Source organism: Trichomycterus rosablanca, chromosome 1, assembly GCF_030014385.1.
Source record: "Trichomycterus rosablanca isolate fTriRos1 chromosome 1, fTriRos1.hap1, whole genome shotgun sequence".
NCBI classification, from domain to species: Eukaryota; Metazoa; Chordata; class Actinopteri; order Siluriformes; family Trichomycteridae; genus Trichomycterus; species Trichomycterus rosablanca.
This window is the reverse complement of record NC_085988.1, coordinates 53188942-53209681: the sequence shown is the minus strand read 5'-3', so window position 1 is coordinate 53209681 and position 20740 is coordinate 53188942. Positions and strand designations below refer to the sequence as shown.

General features: G+C 37.6%; 1 protein-coding gene across 1 annotated transcript in view; it reads left to right on the top strand.

The window, feature by feature from the left end:
* Positions 1 to 2029: 2029 nt before the first annotated feature.
* Positions 2030 to 20740, top strand: part of lrtm2a (leucine-rich repeats and transmembrane domains 2a) — a 34956-nt gene continuing 16245 nt past the window's right edge. The window contains exon 1 of the mRNA XM_063005558.1: positions 2030 to 2090. Within this exon, the coding sequence (XP_062861628.1) occupies positions 2030 to 2090 (61 nt within the window). The remainder of the gene's footprint in view (positions 2091 to 20740) is intronic.

Sequence of the window (20740 nt, the reverse complement as noted above, 5' to 3'; positions counted from 1 at the left end):
GACTAAGACATCCACCCCAGTGTCATGACCTGGAAACCACCAGAACAGAAGTTATCACCCAGACAACGCATCTCCTACCAGCATTAGGTCAACCCTATTTATAACCATTTGGGAAGCACTGATTGGCTTCAAACCAAAAATAAATAAATTGGTGGAAACAAAACATTAAAATGGGATGAAAAAGCCATACTGAAAAACAATTAAATAAAAGATAATAAAAAAAACATGACTTTTTACTTGCATTTTCCATACTGTTCCAGTTTTCTGAAATGAAATCAATAAATTGTACCCTGTAATTGGCCCACCTGCCATGGAGATCGGCGGGGAAGATGGGGGTCATGGTTACAGAATCATGCCCTTCTGTTTTGCTATTATTTTATGCCAGTTCCATCAGAAATGTTGATAAACTAGTAGTGTGTAAAACATATAACTAATTTAGCAAAATTTAGCTCTGAGTAGCTAGACTAAGCGAGTACTTTTCCCAAAATTGTGGCTGGGATGTAAAATTAAGCCAGAGCCTCAAGGGGTAAGTGTTTACATGAAGTTGTCAAATATTTGTTATTTAAATTAGTGTTTGATCCTAATGAATGACTTTAATCTTTACATGGACTTTACATTTCACATTTTAGTTGTGGTATAACAGCTGTCATTCCATGTAAATACAAAAGTAAAATGGGCTCCACAGATCCTGCTGATCTCTGCAAAAATTAGACAATAAGAAAACATTAACAGCTAAATTAAAAGGAATCTCTGGTGTAAAGAAGGTATTAAAAGGAAGACATATGAAATCAGATGCAGAACACAATAAAAACTTTCACAAGTTCTATGCCGTCACTTTAAAGAGGTGATGTGAACTGGTATTTCAACTGGCAAAGATGAACAACATTCCAGTCCCCAGAAACTGGTCAGAGAATAGTTAGTAAATGCAACAAAAATGCAGTCTGCAATGTTAAAACAAGAGACAGTACTTTTTTTTACTGTCAAGATTGGTTTCAGAGTTATAAGACACAAAAATCATGCTGGCTTTATGCCTGAAGTAACATCGTAAGGGGGAATTCTTAGACAATCAAGTAATGGGTAGGTACAGTCATTGGAAAAAGAAAGAACACCCTTTATATATCCAACACTTTTTCTATGTGTGATTTTTCTTGTCATAGCCAAGAATTTTTTTGTTTAGCTTAAATCCCTGCATACACCCAATGCACCCATTGCAGAGACCTAACTGTGATGGAAACAAAGTTCCAAGGGGAACATAATCGAGATCTAGTTCCTACTGTTAAGCCACATGAATGTTTTCCTCCGGACAAAAGTTAGATTATTATTATATAGACCCAGTTGCAGAACTCAATAGAAATAGAACAAACTTGAACCTAAACATGGAAGTAAATAGAAACCAAAAATAACAAACAAGTAACTCATCCCAGGCAGTGCATGAGGATGCGATTAGCTATAAGGTGAAAGACTGATGACCTACTTTTTTACTTTTCATTGGTCTTTACAAACCGGTAATGTGTGGCTCAGGTACTGGGAGTCTGGTGTCCTCATGGTCTCTCCTGCTGACCTGGTTTTTATGATATGTTGGGTGATCTGGCTAATTATAATTAATGTGGAAGTACACACAAACACACACAGACTGATGTCAGAAATGACTACGAGCCAATAGCAGCCAATTAAAAATGCTTGTCTGTTGAAGAGCAGATTATGACTTCTAAAACACACTGACAACATGGCAGCAACACCACTTCCAATACACATGACCAAAGCCTATTCTGTTTTTTTCCTAAATGATTGTGATTTAGCTTATGTAAGTAATATTAAATCTTTTTAATAGCATAATGCATAAAAATAGTGCTAGGTTTATATGGTACAAGGGAATAGCCTTTATCTAATTTGTTTTGTTATTTTTCTCTTTTAGTTACTCTCATGCTTGCTTGCTGGACATCATGTGGCAGTGAAGTTTGGCATTGCAGCAGACTAATGCTTGTCCAAATTTAAGGTACAAAACCTAGCTGCTGGGTGTACCATAATCATGTGGCTTACTACTAGGCACACAGTGACGCGTTGCAGGGAAACCACTAAAAGCAGCCCGGGTGAGTCAGTTTAACCATCACATAGCCTTGATATTGAAGACATCAAGATAAAGCTTTTTTGTTTACTTGGGTTTAGCAATACAAGCAATGCAATACATCTAGTTCTTGTAGATAATACAATAACACCAGAGTGTGTGTAGTCTGTAGTGCATGTGCTTAAATTGATAAAAATGATCTTATCCAATATTTTATAATTTAGTTGTTGTCACCAAATGAATGAATAGAAATAAATTGATACTAAAAAAATTATTAAGCTCTGACAGGTTAGTGGGGAAGAAGATGTTTTATTCTTTACATGGCTAGGACACTTAAAGACCTAAATTAAAGTAAAACCACTAATGTTAACCTCTACATTTAAGTTAATAAACATTTTTACCTTTGCCTCAAGACCACAAAACGTTCTGCCACTTATTCTTTAAAAGCATTTGGGGAAAAAATGATAAAAACATTAACTATTATTACTATTACTTATAATATGAATATGAATATGAATAATAATAATAATATTAAACACAATGTATCAAGAAAATAACAGACAGTTTTGCTTTTCCAGAATTGACACAGTAAACCTCTGTCCATATTAGTGCCAATTTAGGCCCAAAACAGACATACTTTTATTTAACAAAAGAAACGTAAAATGATCAAAACTATACATATACCTAACTAATAAAAAAAAAAAATATGGAGTTACATGCACAAATGCCACTTAAAACTTTACTGTGCAAAAAAGAAGCCTTATGTTAACCATGTCCAGAAGCAGTGTTGACTTCTCTGGGCTCGGAGGCATCTAGGATGGACCATCACACAGTGGAAACGTGTATTGTGGTCAGATAAATCAGCCTTCCAGGTCTTTTTTGGAAAAAAATGGACGCCGTGTACTCCGGACCAAAAACGAAAAGGACCATCCAGACTGTTATAAGTAACAGTTTTAAAGAAAGTTTTAAAGAAAGGGTCCGTCATGGTATGAGGCCACATGCTGCACACATTACAAATTCATGGCTGCGGAAGTGTAACGGTGCAACGGTGTAACGGTAAGGGGGCTGGACCTAATTGCAGGAGAAGTGGAAGCAATGTGCTTGGGAAAACAAAAGTAAAACTATAAAGCGGATGAGAGGGTAACCCCAGGAACCTCTCACCATTACAAACAAAAACGTACTAAGGATAATTAGAAGAGAGCGCTAGGTGGAACCACGACCATGGCCAGTCACCCAGCTACTCGGTCCACCAGACTCCCGACACACAACCGTGGCCCCAATGCTTCTCTTCTCCTCTAAACTAAGAAAAGAGGGGGAAAAAACGCAAGGGAATCGATTACGGTATCGACTCTAAATCAATTAGGTATACAACTCTCAACTCAGAGTCGACTCGGCAGCGGAATCGCTGGCGTAGGGCAAAATGGCTTTCGGAATGTGGAAGCGAACGATAAAGGCGTTTGTATCTTTCGAGCGCTAATAAGCCGTTCACTTCTGTAAAAAGTTAGGGAAAGTAAGGAGGAACGCACACCGGCCAACTACCTTACCGACGATCAGGTGCTGACAATTAGCGCAGATTGGCGCTGCTGCAGCTCATGGGATTTGCAGTTTTGGACTACAATGGGTCGACTTGCGCTTCTGACTGCAAGCAGAAATGGCCGCAGGTGATCGACCCATTACAGTAAGAAGAGGGTGCGGGTACTGGACTGGCCTGCCTGCAGTTTTGACCAGTCCCCAATAGAGAATGTGTGGAGAATTTTGAAATGACGACCCCAAACTGTTGCACATCTTAAGACGTGTTTGCAGAAAGAATGGGACAAAATAAAAGCTGAAACATTAAATCGCTTGGTATACTCGGTGCCCAAACGTCTTTTAAGTGTGGTGAAAAGGAATGGCAACATTACAAAGTGGTAAATGCTTTACTGTCCCAACTTTTTTGAAATGTGTTGCAGGCCTAAAATGCATGAATAGATGTTTATTAATAAATTAAATAAAGTTGAACTTTTTCTGATTTGGGGTTGTATAATTTATAATGTATAATGAGAATTTATGCCATGTAATATTTTCCAATGCAAGTCACTCAAGACATTTCATAGATCGAGTTATGTCTTTTGTTACACTAAAAGTATACTGTTGATTTTGATAGGATAATTTGCTGATTGTGATATAATTTAAATTTTTTAAAAATCCCACCATTTTTGTTGCAATTTTAAATAAGATTTAGTTTACTTAAAATAATTTGAACTTTTCCTAATTAAAAAAGTTGGGCTATGCACAAAGCTGTTGGGTTAATGTATTCTTATTCATATTACACAATGAACTTTGATCATACATTGTAACTGGTGAGATAAATACACTTTTTTTGCATTTTCCCCAATTTTCCTCCCATGCTAGTCGTATTTAATTACCCGATTACATTACGCTTGCTCTCTACTGATGTTGATCTCCACCCTGAATGAGAAGAGCCGAGACTAACACACACCCCCTCCGATACGTGTGCAGTAGCCAACTGCATCTTTTCACCCGCATGAGGCGAGTTCATATGCGGATCAGCTTTGTGTTAGGAGAGCCACACCCTGATCAACGCATTATTCCTTGTCTTTGTGCAGGCACCACCAATCAGCCAGCAAAGGTCGTAATTGCATCAGTTAAGATGAATCCCCCTCCGGCACCCCCCTTGAACAGTGGCCATTTGTTGTTTGTGTAGGCGCCCAGCCTGCCAGATGGCAGAGCTAAGGTTCGAACCGATGAGTTCGAAATGTCAGCTCTGGTGGGCTAGCTGTGCCACCTGAGCGCCATAAATACATTTCTAAAAATATTAGGTTGTTTAAAACCACAAAATACCTTGAAACTCAACGTCAATTGGTTCTGGGAGTGGTGTTGAGTTTAAAAGGAGTTGAGATTTAAGGTATTTTTTTTCCATAAGGATGTATTGGAAACCTGTTAATGTGTTCCATGGTCCAGAGGAACTGCATATATTTTAAGCTAATGTAAAATAATGTGGTTGTTTTTGGCACTTATACACTAAAAATACCACTAATATAATATACAAAAACTGAAATACAATTGAATAACAGTTAAAAATCAATATAAAAATACAATAAAACCTGCACTTTACCATTACTTTTTCATTAAAGTATTTGCAGTATATTGCAGAACATACATGTAAAATGAATTATTTGCACTTTATAGTGTCATTATTTAATACATTTGTGCCTTTTTGGCCCTAAAGCTCTGTCAGACTCTGTCCATACACATGAAATTTACCCCTACCCCACAAATGCACTACTCTGTAGTGGTCCTGGGAGAGTCCTGACCATTGAAGAACAGCATACAAGGTGGCTAACAAAGCATGCACAGAAACAGATGGACTACAGTCAGTAATTGTAGAACTACAAAGTGCTCCTATTTGGTAAATGGAGCTGATAAAATGGACAGTGAGTGTAGAAACAAGGAGGTTGTCATAATGTTATGCCTGATTGGTGTATATATGAAATTTGTTGAGGGGGCCCAAATTTTATTTTATTTTTTCACCTGGGACCCATGAGTTCCTAGTTACGCAGTGACTTTGGAGCCACAAATGTATTAAATAATGACACAACAAAGTACAAATAATTAATCTTATGTATTTTTCTTGCAATATAATGTTTTTTGTGTGTGTTGGAAAGCTTTGGAGACCAATGTGCACTCTTTTTTTACAACTAATGCCTAGTTCACACTACACGCTAGATGTGGCAGCTCGGGAGCAACTCAGCGTTCGCTTGGCAATCTAAACTCGGCTCTCAATCGCTATGTGTGAACTACTCAACAACTCGATACGGCAACTGAGGAGAGATATCTAGCATGTTTAATATCTGGAGCAGTCGGTTGCGACTGGCAATGAGTGTGGTGAGGGGGATAATATAGTATATATAATTCTATCAGAATACATCGGCACACACACAAGCTTTACAATATTTGTGAATTTATCGTCCATGCGAAATCATAATACCCACACTGCATTACAAAAAAATATTTATTAACCTCCAACTCACTACAGAACAAAACAATCCCTGCTGGTCGCGTTGCCAAATCCACTTGGATTTATTTATTTTTCTCTTTGATTTTACGCTGCACATCAGCGCACAAACAAGTTTGATGACGTGCTACTTGTTGACGTGCATTTTTGGACGTGGTATCATTAAACTCCTCTTCACTTCTTGCATTTGTTTTCATGACAAAACATAGTTTGGGAGACCAGAGAAACTCACCTGCGATTCCAGTTGGTGATAGATCGTGTAGTGTGAAACCCCCTATCGCCGAGCAGTAGTGTAGTGTGAAAGCCACACCAACTTGAAAGACTCCCGATTACAAGAGATCCAGTTGTGTAGTGTGAACTGTACAGCGACCTGACGACTTGGATAATATAATATTCATATAATGAAATATATGTTCAACGGGACCATGAGACACATTAGCAGGTTTCCCATACATCCTTATGGGTAAAAATCCATTGAAACTCAACACATTTTAAACTAAACACCACTCCCAGAAACAATTGACGTTGAGTTTCAAGGTACCACTGTACTATGAATAGAGAATTAATTCAAGTGCCCACATGTACTGTCTTTGATTGTTTTGAAAATGTATCAGTTCAAAAAGTTTTTTGCAAAAGCGGCATGGCATTTTGTATTTTATTCAGTACAAAATAAGTACTAATTGTACTATTTCCACAAATATTAAGATGGCTAAATAAAACCCTTAGGAATAAATAATGTCATATGTCAGTTGTGTTAACATATTAGGCTATTAAAAGATAATTACAGGTCATCAAAAGAGGAAAAATAAAAAGCCAACAAAGTAAGAGATAAACTCCCAGATAAACTCTATTCTTGACTGGAGTTTAGATTCCCTATAATGCTGCCATCAGTACCATAGAAACCTCAACCAAAGAAAAGTTGAGACAGTATTTAAAATGTAAATACAAACAAAATGCAAGTCAGTCTTTCATATTGTTTACGCAAATAATAAACATTGTTTTCTACACCAAAAAACACCTGTGTTTATTTTAACATGACAACCCAACCACATGCTGCACAAAATTTAACAACCAAAGCTCTGTGTGGTTGTGCAGCTAAAACTTGAAAAACAGGAGAGAGGCACATTAAAATTAAGCTTTAAAACTGGTTCATTTGTGTCATTATTTCTCTAATGATTATTTGTGTGTTTTTACACACAAATAAAACATTAAATTGGATACTATTAATATTAATTAGTATATTTTGTATTGCTTTTAGTTCAATACAGTTTTAACTTATGGAATTGTGGTTTGGAACAAAATATTTGCTTCATGCACCAGGCTTAAAAATACTGTGGTGAGTGTATGCATTATTAAAGTGAAACAGTGGGCTAGGAAAAACTACTTACTGAGTAATGACGGAAAAATAAGGATGAATGACTAAGTTAAGAAGTACTCTGTATATCTCGTCTTGCACTAGGGTCTAACTGCAAGTCAAACAACATGGCTCAGGTGTCCCAGGGTGTCTGCATAACTGCAACCAAACGCTTCCATCAAACGACACACAAAACACACATAGTCATATGAACACACAGATCACATTACAGGAGAGTAAAATGAGAACATGCCAGACCAGCTAATTTTCCATGTGACAACAGTGTATCAGCTGACAGCTATTTAAGGCAACACAGTTTATCTTAGCAAATCTACAGCCAGCTTTATTAGACCATGAATCCTACAAAATTAACAGCATCTCCCATGAACATGAATTTCAAAAAAGTCATTTTTCATCTTTTACAACAGAATAATAAAAAATTGTACTAACAAAGGTACGGAAGCGTATTGCTGCCACACAGTTAAAAAAAAAATACCGTCAGTATGTCGTTATAACGAGAAAGGATGTCGTTATAACGAGAAAAGGATGTCGTTATAACGAGAAAAGGATGTCGTTAAAACGAGAAAAGGATGTCGTTATAACGAGAAAAGTTCATTACCTCAAATGCTGCACAGCTGATGGAGCGTATCTGCTGATGGAGAGACAGTTTGCACACATGCATGATGCTGTAACTTGTGTAACCTTACAGCTTGTGGTGCCGATCAAGATTCTCCTTTAGGATCTAAACTTGGTTTAATATTCAACATTTGTCTGACATTCGGCATTCCGATCTAAATAAGTGCTTCAAAAAACACCTAAGACCTTCTTATTTGATGATTTCTTACACAAATGAAAATAGTCAACATACTACAAAAACAAGTTTATGTTCAATTTAAGATTACGTCTATTTATTTAAAGAAAGGTTATAATGAAACCGTTTATCCAGCTCCCACTTCATGTAACGAGTTAGGGACCGTCATAAAACTAACTGAGAAACGTAGGAAACATGCACTTATCCACACTAATAAATCCATTTAAATCTGGTATGATTTGTATTTTTGGAAATATAATTTGTATATTTGAAATATAAATTTATTACAGATTTATTTATCTTTATTTAAATGTAATGTAAAATAAATACCATGTTATTTCAAAAAATAAGGTTTTTGTAGTAGGTGAGAAACATTGATGTGTTTTTGTAAAAACTGTTTGACATTAATTCATCAAATCATACCAGATTTAAATGGATTTATTAGTGTGGATAAGTGCATGTTTCCTACGTTTCTCAGTTAGTTTTATGACGGTCCCTAACTCGTTACATGAAGTGGGAGCTGGATAAACGGTTTCATTATAACCTTTCTTTAGATAAATAGACGTAATCTTAAATTGAACATAAACTTGTTTTTGTAGTATGTTGACTATTTTCATTTGTGTAAGAAATCATCAAATAAGAAGGTCTTAGGTGTTTTTTGAAGCACTTATTTAGATCGGAATGCCGAATGTCAGACAAATGTTGAATATTAAACCAAGTTTAGATCCTAAAGGAGAATCTTGATCGGCACCACAAGCTGTAAGGTTACACAAGTTACAGCATCATGCATGTGTGCAAACTGTCTCTCCATCAGCAGATACGCTCCATCAGCTGTGCAGCATTTGAGGTAATGAACTTTTCTCGTTATAACGACATCTTTTCTCGTTAAAACGACATCCTTTTCTCGTTATAACGACATCCTTTTCTCGTTATAACGACATACTGACGGTATTTTTTTTTTTATCTGTGTGGCAGCAATACGCTTCCGTACAAAGGCACCTCTACAACCAATTAATTTTGCAACAGGAAGTAATAATAATAATTATAATAAACTATTTTGACAAAAAAAATGCTTTCAAGAAATTAGCATCGATAATACTTCAATATTATATACCACAAAATACATTAACAAATAAATAAACTATTTGATATGTAACAATTCTATCTTCTATCAATCTTTTTGCTATGTCCCTCTGCCAGATACATCGAACTTCTGTAGAACAATAAAGAAGTCAATAGGATGGTCAACATGTTTAACATTAAATACTACAAAGAGTCTTGCCTCTTGCAAGGAAACATCTTGTTGAAGCCCATTAACTTATTACATGCAAATGTTTTAAATAATGTCCATTAGAACTGTTTACAAAACTAATTGTGTATTCCATATGCTTTTGGCAATCAAACCTGAGTGCAAACAAGGGACTCATTATTAGTTAAATTAATTTATGATCTTGGGTATGTAATTTTTTGATAGATTTTTTCATTATTACACAAATATCAATGACAATACTGGGAACTATTCTTCGTCATAATCTGGATCCATATGTAAACCACATGTTTTTTTTAAATTTGATCTATAAAACTGGGCTTTAAAATATAACCTGAAGGAAAGACATTAAAACCTTTATACGGACACTGTTGTGACTTGGAATTTTGGTTAGTTCAATGTGGTCGAATCTAATAACAACCACAATTGAATTTTCCTAAAACGTATGAATGTTTATTATATTTACAACAAAAAACAAACTTTCATGCTCTTGTGATTTAAAAAGAATCAATCTTTCAGTCCTAGTGAGTACTATGTTGAATTGCTCCTTATCTAAAAAGTTGGGACAGCATGGAAAATGCAAATAATAAAAAAACAAAGTTTCTTACATTTACTTTGACTTTTATTTCATTGCAGACAGTATGAACCTGAGATATTTCATGTTTTGTCTACTCAACTTCATTTAATTTATTAATAAACACCCATTCCTGCATTTGAGGCCTGCAACACATTCCAAAAAAGTTGGGACAGTAAAGCATTTACCACTTTGTAATGTTGCCATTACTTTTCACCACACTTAAAAGACGTTTTGACACCAAGGATACCAAGCGATTTAGTGTTTCAGGTTTTATTTTGTCCCATTCTTCCTGCAAACACATCTTAAGAGGTGCAACAGTACAGGGTCGGCGTTGTCACATTTTTCGTTTCAAAATTCTCCACATTTTCTCTACTGGGGACAGGTCAGGAGTGCAGGCAGGCCAGTCCAGTACCAGTACCCTCTTCCTATGCCTCTGTAATGTGTGCAGCATGTGTTTTTGCATTGTCTTGTTGAAAAATGCATGGACGTCCCTGGAAAAGATGACGTCTTGAAGGCAGCATATGTTGCTCTAAGATCTCAATGTACTGTACTTTTCTGCATTAATGTTGCCATCACAGAAGTGTAAATTACCTTTGCCAAGGGCACTGACACAGCTCCATACCATGACAGACCCAGGCTTTTGGACTTTTTTGCTGATAAGATTTTGCTGGATGGTCCTTTTCGTCTTTGGTCCGGAGCACACGGCGTCCATTTTTTCCCCAAAAAAGACCTGGAAGGCTGATTCATCTGACCACAATACACGTTTCCACTGTGTGATGGTCCATCCTAGATGTCTCAGAGCCCAGAGAAGACACTGCTTCTAGACATGGTTAACATAAAGCTTCTTTTTTTGCACAGTAAAGTTTTAAGTGGCATTTGTGCATGTAACTCGTATTGTAATGCTTGACAAAGGTTTGCCAAAGTAATCCCTTGCCCATGTGGTTATATCAGCTATTGTTGAGTGGCGGTTCTGAAGCAGTGCCATCTAGTCAAGTCAAGTCAAATTTGTTTATATAGCGCTTTTTACAATAGACATTGTCTCAAAGCAACTTTAAAAAATCCAAAACATATACGAAAACCCCTGTTGAGCAAGCCGAGGGCGACAGTGGCAAGTAAAAACTCCCTTAAAATTACAGGAAGAAACCTTGAGAGGAACCAGACTCAGCAGGGCCCATCCTTCTTGGGTGGTCTGTAGGATACTTTAAATTAATAAGATTAAGCAATAAATAAATAAATAAGAGTTATTATTCAGTCCAGTCTGTAATAAAGTCTGTAGTGAGTTCTTGACATTCTTGGTGCAAACACGCCAGGCTCCGTCACATCGGCAGGAGCAGCACTGTTGGCACGGCAGTCACGACTTCATTCCTTAACCTCAGGCAGGTAAACAGGTTTCCATCAGAACCACCTCGGGGTAAAACAACAGAAACTGTAGTTAAAAATGTAAAATGCGAGTTGAGTAAAATATCAGTTTTACAGAGAGAGTTTTAGACTCCGGCAGCCACCACCATCAAACCTGAGTGATCGGACAAGAGAGGCAGAACGACAGGAGTATTTGTGTAATGAACAACTTGACCTAACTGAAACTAATGAAACAACTATATTTTGATAATATGAAGTAACTCAAAGCCTATTGCTCACTTTATCTTAAAGATATTGTGGCGCCGGCGAGCAGGAAGGATAGCGTCAGGGCCGCAAGTGAGCTGCCTTTGGCAGTTCATTCAGTGGTTTAGGGACAGACACCCATTCATACACACATACATTCATACAACAGACAAACATATAAGCTACTTACCCAACCCTCACCGCAGCCACCCCACTCCCAACAACGGGATACACGGCTACGGTGAGCTTAGACACCACTGCCGCAAGGCTTTCTGGGTAAAGCCTGTGCCGATGCTACACTATTTTCTGATACTCCTGTGATTGAGGGTTGCCACAGCATATCTAGACAGCATTCCAGACTTTTTACACTGGATGCCCTTCCTGATGTGCTGGGCACCTCCCAGTGGCTGTGGAGATCGTTTCGGACCATGGACTCCATCACAGAGGTCAATGCCATGTTTACTAGGAAATTCTGGATCACCACAAGTTTCTATGACCAAGAACCCCCAAGCTCTGCGCCCTTGACTACAATAATCAAAAGCCTGAGAAAATAAATATGTTTTCAGTCTAGACTTAAACATTGAGACTGTGTCCGAATCCCGAACAGAGGCAGGGAGATTATTCCAAAGTTGTGGAGCTTTGTAAGAAAATGCTCTTCCACCAGCTGTGATCTTTTTAATTCTTGGAACTATAAGTAACCCTGCATCTTGTGAGCGAAGTGGACATGCTGGGTTGTAGTAATCAGTAAGCTCACTCAGATACTGTGGAGCCAGACCATGTAGCGCTTTATAAGTTAGTAAAAGTATTTTGTAATCAATGCTGAATTTAACATGTGTCACATTTGCAGCCTCTCTGTGCTCCTAGCGCTCCTAGGTGCCACACCCATCTCTACAGGAGCAATCAGTCTCAAGCCAGCTCCCCTCTCATGATTGGTTCCCTGGACTAATTAGCTCCAGCTGCCCCTTATTTAAAAGGGAAGCTGGAGAACAGACTTTGGGAACTATTCTGATAACTCTGTTTGATTCCCTTGTAATGCTGTTGGATTTTATTGACGCTCCTAGCTGGCTTATCTGGTCTGTTTGTTTGATTTATTGAGTTTTGTCCTGTTTACCCTGTGTAGTTCTCTTTAGCTTTTGTCTCTGTCAATTAGCCTTAGCCTTTGTCTGTTAGCTCTGTGTATTAACCTTTGTTTATTAACTTAAGTACTGTTTATCTCTGTTTAGTCTTTGTAGTTCTATTTAGCTGGTGTAGCCCTGTTCAGTCCTGTCTAGTTCCTGTTTAGCTTAGTGTATGTTTAGATTAGTTTAGCATTTATTTGTGTGTATAGCATTTAGCAGTTAGCATGTAGCTTAGGTCTTGTTAGCTTGTCTTGTTGTTACCTGTCTTGTCTTTTTTTTATCAATAAATATTTCGTTTCTAACATCTCTGCGTGTGTGTCCGCCCCTCTTGTCTGCCATAGCCCTGCATTACAACAGGCAGCCAGTGTAGAGATGATGGAACAGGACTATTATGATCAAATTTTCTAGTTCTAGTTAGCACTCAAGCTGCTGCGTTTTGCAAGTTTGTTTATGGATCTACCAGAGTATCCAGTTAGAAGAGCATTACAATAATCTAAATGAGAAGTTATAAATGCATGGATCAGTTTTTCAGTGTCATTTACAGGTAGCATATTTCTTATTTGAGATATTACGCAGATGAAAGAAAGCAACTCTAGTAATATTATTAACGTGTGTATCAAAGGAGAGATCTGAATCTATTGTGACACCCAAGTTTTTTACATCTGAAATGGGAGTAACAGAGAAAGTGTTTAGGTTTAGCACCAGGTTAGACAATTTGTCTTGCAGCTTTATATCCAACAAGTAAAACCTCTGTTTTATCTGAATTTAGTAAAAGAAAGTTACACGACATCCAGTTTTTTTATGTCGTTTACACAAACTTCAATCTTACTGATTGTGTCAGTGTCATTTGGTTCGGCTGATATATACAGCTGTGTCGTCTGCATAGCAGTGGAAATTTATACCATGTTTATGAATAATTTCTCCTAATGGAAGCAAGCATGTAAAGTGTAAATAATAGAGGTCCTAGTACTGACCCCTGTGGAACACCATATTTTACTTTTGTAGTTTCCGAGCATTTATTATTTACGATTTAATTATTATAACAAATTAAAAGCGATCACTCAAATAGAATTTAAACCGAGAGAGAGTGCGACTCCTTTAACACCTAGCTTGCGCCCTTGACCTTTTACACACTGAAATTCCTCCCGATTCTTTGAATCATTTAATGATATTATGCACTGTAGAGAAAGAAATATGCAAATCCCTTCCAATCATTTTTTGAGGTACAATATTTTTTTCACGCATTTGTTGACAAACTGGCCATCTTTGTAATCATAGTTTGGTACAAAACTTTTTGGAATGTGTTGCAGGCCTAAAATGTGGGAATGGAGGTATATTAACAAATGAAATGAAGTTGAGCAGACAAAACATAAAATATCTTGGGTTCAAACTGGCTGCAATCAAATAAGTCAAAGTAAATGTAAGGAACACTGCATTTTTATTTTATTTGCATTTGGGGTTGTAATTAAACATTTAATGGGATGTCCTGTCCTGCTAAGATTTGTATGCAAATGTTTACAGTAATCTTTAGCACAGGTAAAATTGTAAAACCGGGAATTTGCATCTCAGAACGCACAAGACATTGAACCTTGAAGAAGAACAACAGAAGAACAAAATGTGTTTTATGGAATTGATTAAATTTATTTTAAAAGAGAGGGAAAGTATTTTAAAAAGTAAGACTTAAGTATACTAATCTTTAATATGCTACAGTGCACTATAGTGTACTTGATATCACACTAATGATCAATGCACTTAGGAAGTGCTAAAATGGAACAGCTATTTTTGTACTCATTATACTTTAATTGTACAAAAATAATACAAAAGCTAGTCTCAAATTATGTTAAGTGTACTAAACTGTACTAAATTGGGACTATTTTAAGTATATTTAATTTACCTTGAGTACACTACAGCATGTCTATTTAACTCCACGTTTCTCACACACAAAGTAAAATTAAAACACATTTAAAGTATTACAAGTGCACTTGGAGTACGTTAGAAATATTGTAAAAAATAGATTTATGATATAATTACTTTAGAGTAAAAATGTACTTTTAGTTCTTGTCTTTTTAGACCAGATTCTTTGTAGTGCATAACAATATAATAAACTGCCATTATTGTGAGCTTTAGTCAATAAATACACTTGGGATGTATAATTTAACTCGTTCGTTTGTTAGCTTCTTATCATAATTAGGGTTCTGAATTTTAACCCAGAGTTCATTAGGTAAAATGCAGGGAGACACCTAATTGGTTGTGTTTTAAAATCTAATATATTTTTAATGTGTTTGAAATAAGACAGACATAAGCTAGTTTATTTACAGTATACTTAGACAAATATATTTGTGTATATTTTAAATACACTTATGTGCATTTTTTTCTCTAGGAAACACACTCAGAGACTAATGGATGTGGAAAGTAATATTTATCATACCACAATTATTGGCACCCCCTGGTAAAGATGAGTAAAAATGGTGATAAGAAATTAACCAATTTTGGTAAATTAGCTTAATCTCACACTGAAGAAAATATGAAAAACATGGAAAACACACAAGAACACAATTGACAAAGATAAAAATGTGTTAATCATCAAATGTCAGGGAATGCCTATAGAATAGCTTCAGAAAATGCCTTTATCTACAGTCAGGGCAATAATTACAGTTTCAAAAAGTTTCAATCAACTGACAAACTTGCCAGGGACAAGGACCCAAGTCTGTTTCTCCTCCACGCACAGTGCAGAGGATGGTGAGAAAGGCAAAAAAAATAAAAAATACAACATGCTAGCCCACCAGTGCTGACATCTCAAGCTCACAAGTAAGAATCTAATCTACCGGCAGGCCAGGCACCTACACACAGACATGATTGACTTTTGTCCAATGCAGACAGGTAAGAAGGCTGGAATAATTCCTTATCACTGCTGCAAAAAGCCTTTTCTGTCATGTAACCACAAACATAGTAACCTTAAGTTTGTAAAATGCTACTGGGACTTTGACTGGAACCACATCTCTGGTCTCTAACTGCTAGCTGAGTCTCTCCCACATGGGTTATGCCATCCTGTGGTCACTTTTAGCTATCCTGTCAGTCGTGAGAGGGTGGCACGGTGGCTAAGTGGGTAGCACTGTTGCCTCATAGCAAGAAGGTCCTGGGTTCAATCCCCAGGTGGGGCGGTCCTGGTCCTTTCTGTGTGAAGTTTGCATGTTCTCCCCATGTCTGCATGGGTTTCCTCTGGTTTCCCTCCACAGTTCAAAGACATGCAAGTGAGGTGAATTGGAGACACTAAATTGTCCATGACTGTTTTCGATATATCCTTGTGAACTAATGAACCTTGTGTAATGAGTGGCTACTGTTCCTGTCATGAATGTAACCAAAGTGTAAAACATGACGTTAAAATCCTAATAAACAAACAAACAATCAATCGTGAGAACAAGTGTCACAGAACTGTGTGACTGGAACTGGGTTTTCAAAAGCAATTTACAGTAGTAATCACTGATGTGAGATGACACTGAAACTGGAGATACTTTCTAACCTACTTCTGGTAGCTAAACAAAACTTATAACACTATCAGTTGTTATCTGGATATGGCCCTAATTCCAAACATAACTAATTGGGCTAACTACAGTGGGGAAAATAAGTATTTGATCCCCTGCTGATTTTGTAAGTTTACGCCCTTACAAAGACTTGAACAGTCTATAATTTTTATGGAAGGTTTATTTTAACAGAGAGAGACAGAATATCAACAAAAAATCCAGAAAAAAAACATTAAATAAAAGTTATGAATTCATTTGTATTTAATTAAGGGAAATAAGTATTTGATCCCCTACCAACCAGCAAGAATTCTGACCCCCACAGACCGGTTATGTGCACAAAAGGCACACAAATTAGTCCTGTCCCTGTATAAAAGACTCCTGTAACAGAATTAGTTTCTTCCATTCAAATCTCTCTACCACCATGGGCAAGACCAAAGAGCTATCAAAAGACGTCAGGGACAAGATTGTAGACCTGCACAAGGCTGGAATGGGCTACAAGACCATCAGCAAGACGCTTGGTGAGAAAGAGACCACTGTTGGTGCGATAATTCAAAAATGGAAGAAATACAAGATCACAGTCAATCGCTCTCGCTCTCGCTCTGGAGCTCCATGTAAGATCTCACCTCGTGGGGTAAGAATGATTCTGAGAAAGGTGAGGTCAGCCCAGAATTACACGGGAGGAGCTTGTCAATGATCTCAAGGGAGCTGGGAGCACAGTCACCAAGAAAACCATTAGTAACACACTTCGCCGTAATGGATTGAGATCCTGCAGTGCCCGCAAAGTCCCTTTGCTCAAGAAGGCTCATGTACAGGCCTATCTGAAGTTTGCCAATGAACACCTGAATGATTCAGAGAAAGCTTGGGCGAATGTGATATGGTCAGATGAGACCAAAATTGAGCTCTTTGGCATCAACTCCACTCGCTGTGTTTGGAGGCAGAAAAATGCCCGGTGGGGATGGTGTTCTTGGGGTCATATCCAGCTCCCGTGTAATTCTGGGCTGACCTCACCTTTCTCAGAATCATTCTTACCCCACCAGGTGAGATCTTGCATGGAGCTCCAGAGCGAGGGCGATTGACAGTGATCTTGTATTTCTTCCATTTTCGAATTATCGTGCCAACAGTGGTCTCTTTCTCACCAAGCTTCTTGCTGATGGTCTTGTAGCCCATTCCAGCCTTGTGCAGGTCTACAATCTTGTCCCTGACGTCCTTTGATAGCTCTTTGGTCTTGCCCATGGTGGTCGAGAGATTTGAACGGAAGAAACTAATTCTGTTACAGGAGTCTTTTATACAGGGACAGGACTAATTTGTGTGCCTTTTGTGCACATAACCGGTCTGTGGGGGTCAGAATTCTTGCTGGTTGGTAGGGGATCAAATACTTATTTCCCTTAATTAAATACAAATTAATTTATAACCTTTATTTAATGTTTTTTTTCTGGATTTTTTGTTGATATTCTGTCTCTCTCTGTTAAAATAAACCTTCCATAAAAATTATAGACTGTTCAAGTCTTTGTAAGGGGGTAAACTTACAAAATCAGCAGGGGATCAAATACTTATTTTCCTCACTGTATGTGCGTTATACACTGCCTGGTCAAAAAAAAGGTCTCCACCTGAATTTAATGGATAATTACTGCATGGGTGATTATGTTTCAGCTGGCAACAAGTTATTTAACCCTAACTGATGCAGTGAGTAGCTTCTCATTTGTTAAATAACCATGTCGAAAGACACATCCTGTGGTCGTGGAAAAGATGTTAATCTGTTTTAGAAGGGTCAAATTATTGGCATGCATCAAGCAGAGAAAACATCTAAGGAGATTGCTGAAACTACTAAAATCAGGTTAAGAACTGTCCAACGCATTATTAAAAAGTGGAAGGACAGTGGGGAAACATCATCTTTAAGGAGGGAATGTGGTCGGAAAAAAATCTTGAATGATCGTGATCGGCGATCACTTAAACGTTTGGTGAAATCAAATGGTAGAAAAACTACAGTAGAACTCAGGGATATGTTTAATAGTGAAAGTAAGAGCATTTCCACATGCACAATGTGAAGGGAACTCAAGGGATTGGGACTAAACAGCTGTGTAGCCTTAAGAAAACCACTTGTCAGTGAGGCTAACTGGCAAAAATGGCTTCAATTTGTTAGGGAGCATAAAGATTGGACTCTGGAGCAATGGAAAAAGGTCATGTGGTCTGATGAGTCCAGATTTACCCTGTTCCAGAGTGATGGGCGCATCAGGGTAAGAAGAGAGGTGGCTGAAGTGATGCACCCATCATGCCTAGTGCCTACCGTACAAGCCTGTGGGGGCAGTGCTATGATCTGGGGTTGCTGCAGTTGGTCAGGTCTAGGTTCAGCAACATTATGTGCCCAAAGAATGAGATCAGCTGACTACCCGAATATATTGAATGACCAGGTTATTCCATGAATGGATTTTTTCTTCCCTGATGGCACGGGCATATTCCAAGAAGACAATGCCAGGATTCATCAAGCTCAAATTGTGAAAGAGTGGTTCAGGGAGCATGAGACATCATTTTCACACATGGATTGGCCACCACAGAGTCCAGACCTGAACCTCATTGAGAATCTTTGGGATGTGCTGGAGAAGACTTTGCGCAGTGGTCCAAATCTCCCATCATCAATACAAGATCTTGGGGAAAAATTAATGCAACTCTGGACAGAAATAAATGTTGTGACATTGCAGAAGCTTGTGGAAACGATGCACAGCGAAGGCGTGCCGTAATAAAAGCTAAAGGCAGTCCAACGAAATATTAGAGTGTGTGACCTTTTTTTTTGGCCAGGCAGTGTATTTGGGCGCATAGATTTATGGTAGTAACCAATAGGGCAATAAAGCAGACCACTTGCAGAGTTAATTCTAGAGCAATATTGCTGAAGAGACCACAGAAAACCTGTGAGGGGAGCTAAAGAGAAGAGTGCATAAAAGAGGACTTAGGACCCTGGACAATCTAGAGAGATCCTGTAAAAAAGAATGGTCATAAATTCTCTAATCTGTATTTTTCAGCCTTATGTTATAGGAGAAGACAAATAATTAAGTGCAAAGGTGCCAATAATTGTTGCACATTTGGTTTGGTTAAAAAAGTATTTCTTGATGAGGGATTTTCATCTTTACCAGGGGTGCCAATAATTGTGTAGGGGACAGAAGGAACACTACAGGTGCTGCCCAAACACATGCTAAAAGACAGCTATGTGCATACATAATAAATATGAAAGTAGTATGATACATAAAAAACATTAGTGTTATATGGGCTTGTTTTACTGTTTCCCTGTTTGGTTGCAACACACCACAATATAAGTAACTGAAAATGACAATTTGGTTTTTCCTTTTCTTTTCCAAGTACAAAAAGAAGTGGTGCCCCATTTACTTATAATAACTACTTATAATGATGTTCATATAATTAGCTCCATACATACAGTATAATTATTTGGCATTATTTTACTCTGTAATTAAAAAAAATCCTACAAAGGTGGTAATACCACTACAAACACCAATCAGGCATACCATTATGACCACCTCCTTGTTTCTACACTCACTGTCCATTTTATCAGCTCCACTTACCATATAGAAGTCTGTGACCACTGATGAAGGTCTAGAAGATGACCAACTCAAACAGCAGCAATAGATGAGCAATCAACTCTGACTTTACATCTACAAGGTGGACCAGCTAGGTAGAAGTGTCTAATAGAGAGGACAGTGAGTGGACACAGTATTTAAAAACTCCAGCAGTGCTGCTGTGTCTGATCCACTCATACCAGCACAACACACACTCACACACCACCACCATGTCATTGTGACTGCAGTGCTGAGAATCATCCTCCACCTAAATAATACCTGCTCTGTGGGGGTCCTGACCATTGAAGAACAGGATGAAAGCAGGCTAAAATGGACAGTGAGTGTAGAAACAAGGAGGTGGTCATAATGTTATGCCTGATTGGTGTATATTGCTACATATTTTATTGGTGCCACATGTAAGGCAATCACTATCAAATTATATGACACATCATAACTCATGTGCCAAAACTCCTGTAAGTAAGTACTGATAAGTCAGTTTAAAATTCCAGAAACATACAACTTGGGTGTGAATGTATTGGTATACGTTTATGTTAAATGTTTTTTGAAAACCCTGAACTAAGCTGTTACATGACACAGTGTGTTACATGTTAGTGTGTTACATGTTAGACTGTGTGCTAGTGATGGGGTACATCACTTTGTATTTAAATAGTCTGTTTAGAATGTGCCACTGTCTGCTGAGTTAAGGTTCCGTTAATCCAAGTGACTTTGCATGCATAAACAGACCATACGCTATTAATAAGGCTTATATTTGGTGTATCCTGGATTTTACGAGCTTTTAAACCTGATGGGGTACATCCTGAATCATGCCCCAATTTGCTGAGAGACT